The sequence below is a fragment of the Amphibalanus amphitrite genome, unplaced genomic scaffold (assembly GCF_019059575.1).
Source record: "Amphibalanus amphitrite isolate SeventyFive unplaced genomic scaffold, NRLGWU_Aamphi_draft 000039F_arrow, whole genome shotgun sequence".
Lineage (NCBI taxonomy): Eukaryota > Metazoa > Arthropoda > Thecostraca > Balanomorpha > Balanidae > Amphibalanus > Amphibalanus amphitrite.
The window spans coordinates 3,010-10,343 of record NW_024881535.1 but is presented as its reverse complement, the minus strand read 5'-3'; the positions used below and the strand labels follow the sequence as shown (position 1 = coordinate 10,343).

The following is a 7,334-nucleotide window of genomic DNA, read 5'->3' as shown; positions in this document are numbered from 1 at the left end:
GGTCACCTGAAGGTCAGGTCAGGTCATTGACCTTTGATGACCTCGGTTCACTTTTTCGAATTTTACATGTTTCTAGGCCAGTTTTTGGAGCTGAATTCGAATTTAGCAACCATATGAACATTTACGAAGTAGTTTTGGTGCCTTCGTAACATGTTACGAAGCTGTCAGAGGCGGTTGCCACCTACCACGAATATCCTTACTGGTTGACCTGACCTGACCTGACCCAACCTGGCCTAAATACATGAAGACATCATCTGTGATCAAAACTAACATGATATTCGTGATCAGCACCCCGAAAAACCACATAGCAGCCACACTTTACGACGTTCTAACAGGTCCCCATTTTCCCGCCTTTGGGGTCATTGACCTGACCTGCAAGGTCAACCAATGACCTAGGACCTTAAAATTGGGTATCATCGGCTTCCTCTCGTTACGGGCAACACGCTCGTTTTTTCCGCGGAGCTCTAGCTCGATCAGGGGCGAAACGGCAAGGGGGGGGGGGTCCAACGGACCCCCCCCCCCTTGTACGTTCGCGGCTGGAAAAAACACCAATACGGGCGAGGGTTATTTCATGTTCTACATATACATATGATTTGTGCTCACAACCACAGACACCTAATCTTATTCCAGCATCCACTGTGTTTTATTTATTCATCCCCACACACGACCAACAAACGCAGCAACTGATAATAAAGCGACACATTCAGTCAGTAATGCATCCGACTCTCAGCTAAACCTATAGTACGAGTCAAAAGTCACTTCACTGTCAATTGCACACAGCCTTCGGCGACTCCGATAGATGAGTGGCTACGTCCAGTTAACTCAGAGAAAATATAGGTAGGTGAAATTAGCCGTTTTCATGACGGGCTACCCGGCGAGTGCACCTAATTTGACCAAATCTGCACCTAATCTCTTTTACAGCAAATATCTTCATTTTATGAATTTATTTCAGTGTTTATGAGTTTATTTCGATTATGCTCTCTGATAATGTGACAAAGCAGACATATAAGCAATTAGTGCAACCCTAGCTGATAGCTACTAAGAGACACACTCAGAACCAGATTTGACTAAATCTGCACCTAATCTGTACCAGATGTGCACCAAATGTGTACCAGATGGCCGTCGTGAAAACGGCTATTGCACCTATCTTCCTTTGTACAGTGTACATATATACCGACGTATTTCACCACCGATAAAACCAGAAAATGAATAGTATGTAAACCCGAACACACCAATTCCAAAATGACAGCGTCATTGAATGCCAAGCATTCCTGACTGAGTGTGACATGACCTGGAAAGGGGTCACCTCGTCTGGCCTCTGAAACCACATATAGGGAGCGCCTTCACCCCATTTTGGTCTGAATGAACCCAGCAGCACGGCAAGAGGGGTCTGCAAAAGCTGATCCAGGTTCACAGAAAATTCTGCCGAAAGAATCCTGCTCAGCTCATTTTTTACCAATTCAGCGATTTTCTTAGATGATCTGTCCCAGCTACTTCTAACACAGGATTCGGCATACTTGCCAGCCCAGTTGCCTATGTTTATGGCACCCACGGCGCCGTCAAAACATGTCGAAACACTAATAAATGGCCGGTTAATCGTAACGTTCAACTCCTTGCCTCCTACATAAAACGAACTGCTTCCTTTCTCCCAGAGAGTACCGTACAGCGGAACGTCAATCTCACAGTTCACATGCTCCATGGACACATTAACCGTAGCTGAAATAATGTCGGCAACAAACTGCGGAAAGTACCAACTCGTGCCCTCCATTCGCACTTTGCACTTGCACGTGATACGGGGCCATGAGATGGATAAGGCGACATTTGTACCGACATATCGGTCAAGCTTGGTGTGTGGCTGTGATACGAGGACATGGTTAATCTGACACTCAGAAAGCCCGCTGACAACCACATTTTTGCAGATGATTCCATCCAGATTGACAGCAAAGCTTGGAGAGAGTGACTCCAAGTGATGGCGAAGCATCGGACGGCATTGGTCCAGCAGTTTTGAAAGGAAGCACGTGATGTCATCACGCTCGGTCCTTGGACGATCAGAATTTGGTGAAAACCAGCACTGATGAACTGCAAAAAAGTGAGGTTGGCTGTCAACAACATATAAGTACAGATTGTCCAACGACCTACGCCTATAGATATTGTTGCGTCTGCACTACATGAGCCTGCCAGAAATGTTCATCGAATTAATTTCAAAGCCAAATGCATAAATAACGATGAATATAAAATGGTAAAAATTCGTATTTCCTCACAATACGGACTCGGGCCCGAGCCAGAATTGAACTCAACGCCAGGTGAACTGAGGCAATTCTATCAGTAAAGTCTATCGATAATACGAACGAGTTACCAAGGCAACTGCGTTGACTCACGTTTGCGGGCGAGAACACAGATGTTCACTATGAAGAATAAGACGTTGATGTATCTCAGTTCGGCGAGGAAATACAAAGCTGAACTTAGCCAGCTTCTGAGTTGACGAGCTGTATGGGATATATCATGATGTCGACTTCTGAAGAATCTTAATGAAAATCTGAGAAGAAGAAATTGCTCTTGAAAACTCTAGCTGTGGCGTGATTGCAAAGTATTTTGAGGTGGGGCAACAAAACCACTCTAGTGAACTGACCTGACCTCTGACGACAACTTTTTCGCGACCACTCCCGAAAACTCTTTCGCCAGAATGCGCACAATGAATATTTAGGAAAAGACACCGAACTGAACGGAAAAACTTGCAGTGTTTGGCAATGACTCAAGAACAACTTAATAGGTCTGCCTCTCGCCCTCCTCTCCCCCCCCCCCCTCTCCACTCGGAATAGGGTTGAGACGTTAAACACACAACAAAGGTCAAATTATGCTACCTATAATGCAGAATGACACCCTCGAAAATGTGTATTTCAACATCTATAGCCTATTTACACACTTTTAGCGGCTGCCCTTGCAGATGGTAGCTCTGTATAGTCGACTAAAGAATGATGTTCCACTCCTCAGATGCTATCAGTTGACCGGAGCGCTAAGTTGTGCGTTTATCACGCAATTAAGCGTGTCGATTATGAGCACTGGGACAAAGCTATAATTTGTGAACTCAGCCCGTGTGATGCGGCACAGCCTACCACTCCAGGCAAATAATTGCATGTGAAAAGTGGAACATCATTCTGTAGTCGACTATACACGCACTTCATTTATAAAAAGTGGTTAAGAAGCATATTGCGCAAAAAGATGTGCACAACATACCTAACTTCACGGTATGAAAGCATTTTTAAATCCAAGAAATGAGTACCTACCAGACCAGTACCTTTATGATTATCAAACAACAGAAAAGGTAAATATACGATTTCAACACCAACCGCGTTACGAATTCTAGCAGCGTCGCAGTATTCTGCGCAGGCACCTCCAACCAAACTGGCGTTTTCCTGCGCTCCATCGGTGCTAATGTAGAAAAGCTGCTATCGCCTATCTTGATTGCGAGTCAGGCTGAGCTACAGTTATCTCCCCCAAATGACGTCATGGGATCTCCCGATCTGTCCCCGGGCACAGACATTTAAAGTTGATAGCAGCCGTTTTCACGCGGCCATCTGGGACACATTTGGTGCACATCTGGTGCAGATTAGGTGCAGATTTGGTCAAATTAGGTGCAGTGTGCCTCTTTCTTGGTAGCTATCAGCTAGGGTTGCACTAATTCTTATATGCCTGCTTTGTCATATCATCAGAGAGCATCATTGATTAAAACACTGAAATAAATTCATAAAATGAAGATATTTGATGTAAAAGAGATAAGGTGCAGATTTGGTCAAATTAGGTGCATTCGCCGGATAGCCCGTCGTGAAAACGGCTAACCTCTCCGGCGATGAGTGAGATGCTCTTGAAAGCTGTTGGTTGATCGGCTCTGATACAAGGGATCATTTGCACAGAGTGCCCGCGACCTCATAGTTGAACTCACTCATCGTGACAAATGATACGGAAACGACAAGGACATGTCCTTTGATCTAGATTATCCGAGATATTATCAGAGATCTAGATAGACCGAGATTGAGAAGCCGATGTTTTGTTGATTGTCAAAATATATCTACCTTATTTCAAAGTCCGATAAAGTACCTATTATGTACCTTTCTGCAATGTGTTGATGCGCCATCGTTTTTACGCCTAACACTACTTCACAGTCCAAAATCAGTTCAAGACTACATACGAGTAGTGTCATTTTTAGCCACCATCTTCAGTGGGGAAATAATTGATCGCCTATCAATTCATCCAGGCAAATCTACACTTATCCCTGTATAAAAGGACTACAGACTGCTCCCGCGCCGGGGGCGGCGGCGGGGGAGCTGCTGCCCCGGCGGGGAGGAGTGGGGCGGGCGGGGGGAGCCCTGTGACAAGGTGCACTCTGCGCGCGCACGCGGCTCCAAAAATAGCCCCTCGGCCGGCACCTGCTCCAATGTGGGCCAGTGGATCAGCCGAGCTTCAGTTCGCCACCCGGGGCGCCAGTGGGGAACAGCAGTGCCACAGACCCCGCTGGTTTGTATCGGTTGTGAGAGTGTTGGTGAATTGTTGGAACTGGTGTTTGAGAGGAGCGAATCATCGAACCTCAGCGTGGGTGAGGTGATGGGTGTTTAGTGGCCACGTGGATAGATGTCGTTAGAAAAGTCGGTAAAAAGAGAGCAAGACGGTGAAATAAAAAGCGAGTTGTTCTGGAAACTACTTGAACTATTAGACATTATTTCGGACTGTTTCTGCTCGTGGTGACGATGCAGTCAAGACAGTCCAGTGTGCTATGAAACGGTTCCTATTGTCTGGATGATCGTGTACCGGTGAATAAACAGACTTGTGAGGCGACCAACAAACGGTGATCGCAACAACTTTGTGAAAAACTGTCAACTGTGCCAGCACGAAAAGAAGCCGTGGAGCTTCCGCGGTAAAAGTGAGCTCCGCGAGTCTTTCTTCCCTCCACCTCACGCTCATAATCCTCCTATCCCTCACAAAGACAATCTTTCAGTGATCTCCCCACCCTCACCATGGCACTCGAGCGAGGACGCCCTTCTGTGAGGACCACGCGGGGCTCATACCGCGGCTCTGCGCGGTCCTCAAGTCACTACAACTCGTCCTCCTCCTCATCAGTGGACCCCGAGGAGCGCTGCAAACGCTGCTGCAGGACCGTCACCTCGTTCATGTTCACACAGGTGAGATTAGGGAGGGAGGTGAGAAGGGGGATGTAACTTAGCGATCCTGAGTGTTTGTTCCATTCCTTGCTAGCGAGGACTGACTGTGGTACCTACTTTGTCCATGGGAGTTAAGTTCATTGGATGTGTGGACATCAAGCCGTTGCTGAAGCGCATGGGATGTGTCATTGTATGCAGAACAAATGAACATTCAGCGTATAGACAAGGGCCTGATCCTTGATAAACCGATAACTTGATCTATTTATGGTTTTACGGCGTGGAATAAACGTGACCTCGCTCATGTCTCCACCTAACCTCTGACCTCTGACCCCAGGTCGGTGTCGGCGCCCTGGTAATCGGTTACGCCATCCTCGGCGCCGTTGCCTTCATGTCCATCGAGAAGGACGCTCTGGAGAGCCTGGACAGCAACGTGACGTCACGGAGACAAGTGGTGGCGCGGCAGCTGTGGAACGTCACGCGCAACATTCAGTTCAACAGGACACGCTGGGACAATGAGATGCTGATCATTCTTAAACAGTATCAGGTGAGCAAGGGAGTAGGAGAGGAAGAAGGAGGGAGAGGAGAGAGGTAGAATAGAGAGGGAGAGGGAGGGATATATAGGCAGAGAAAGAGGCAGATAGAAATAAAGAAAAGTGAAAAAGTAGGGACAGAGACATAAAGAGGAGATAAATAGAAATGGATGTATGGGAGAGAAAGAGGGACAGAAAGGGGAAAGAGAGCAGGGGAATATTTCGGGAAGTCAGCGTCTCTTACCCTTACCATGGCAACGATAAGTGGTAATGGAGGAAACAGACGGACTTATTTGGACATAAAAACAACTTCTAATCAAACCGCTGACATTACATGGGTGCCATCCACCTCACCACCTCACTCTCCCGACCAAAGCACTCAACTGACCTCCTCCCCCTCCCCCTCCCCCTCCCATAGGACGGCGTGGTGGAGGCCATCAAAGTCGGCTACGACGCCCAGGACTCTGAGGAGCGGTGGACGTTCCCCGCTGCCCTCATGTTCTGTCTCTCGGTCTTCACCATGATCGGGTTCGGAAACATCGTACCCAGGAGCGAGTGGGGGAAGATCGCCACCATGTGCTACGCCCTGGTCGGGATCCCGCTGTACATTCTCTACTTTCTCAATATGGGAGAGGTGAGTGGAGCATTGAGCGGGGAGGACAGAGGGAGAAGACGCGGGGTGGGGGGTATGATGGAAAAAGAGGGACAGAGAGAGAGAGAGAGAGAGAGAGAGAGAGAGAGAGAGAGAGAGAGGGAGAGAGAGAGAGAGAGCGAGAGCGAGAGAGCAATAAACGAGATGTGAAGTAGGTAGTAGAAAAAGGAATGAAATGAAAAGCAAAATGTTCAAAAGTAGTACGACTTGTTTAAGTTCATCAGAATAATTACCTCTACTGCTTCTTCATAACATAATATTTCTTATTTGGGAAGTAAGGGCCTGATTCAGTTTACAATTTTGTATCAAGAAGTCTTCTAACGAGGCTGGTGCCTGTGAGAGCGACAACTAACATTTATCGGAGGCAAAAGCTGCTAATGAACACATCACTTAGCGCTCATTTACGAGTTATTCGAGCTGCACATTGGCCCCTGCCGGGAGCGAAGTGTGATGATATCGTCCGGTTTGTGTATTGAGCGATGCCAGAACAAGCTCCCATTCACCAAAGGCATGGGTCAAATGAGTGGGCTTTCGGTAAACTGTTGGCAAGACGATGTTGTTAGTAGCCTAATGATGAGGTGCGATGGCTTTTGCTCTAGAAGTGCGCGAATTATGTTGGCGTATAAAACAAACACACTTCGTAGATAATTTTAATAAGGGAGGTGCTAAAGCAGGCAAATTATGGATTTGATTGTGCCCATTCTTTGACATTAGCTTACCAAGTGTGTTTTGGAGGTATTTTTAGGGAGTCAAGAAGCCATCTCTGGGGAATATCATTACGCATATGATAATTAGTGGTATTTAATACCTATGCTTTGTTTATGGTAAAAGAAATGTTACCATCACTGTGCTGTCTAAACCCTTTTCCGGCCTCTGATTCACTTCATTTGCAACTTGTCATCTGTCTTTTTGCACGTTTGTAGCAAGCGCTCCAAATCGTTTATTGCTTTCACTTCACAATACTCTTGGACGTCTTATACACCTACTTTACCTTAGATG

At 46.8% G+C, this 7,334-nt stretch overlaps 1 protein-coding gene and 1 long non-coding RNA gene across 2 annotated transcripts; one reads left to right on the top strand and one right to left on the bottom strand.

Annotated features, from left to right (window-relative positions):
- Positions 1–619: 619 nt before the first annotated feature.
- On the bottom strand, positions 620–3,418 carry LOC122374547. The gene is made up of 3 exons (XR_006255244.1): positions 3,348–3,418; positions 2,379–2,536; positions 620–2,079 (listed from the first exon to the last, which is right to left on the bottom strand). It is a non-coding gene; the product is annotated as an uncharacterized LOC122374547 (long non-coding RNA).
- Positions 3,419–4,475: 1,057 nt separating this feature from the next.
- Positions 4,476–6,362, top strand: LOC122373774 (TWiK family of potassium channels protein 18-like; the record flags this gene model as incomplete). Its single annotated transcript, XM_043352139.1, has 3 exons — positions 4,476–5,174; positions 5,488–5,697; positions 6,102–6,362. Coding segments are annotated over exons 1-3 (636 nt in total), but the record flags the coding sequence as incomplete, so codon positions are not given.
- Between the last annotated feature and the right edge of the window lie 972 nt (positions 6,363–7,334).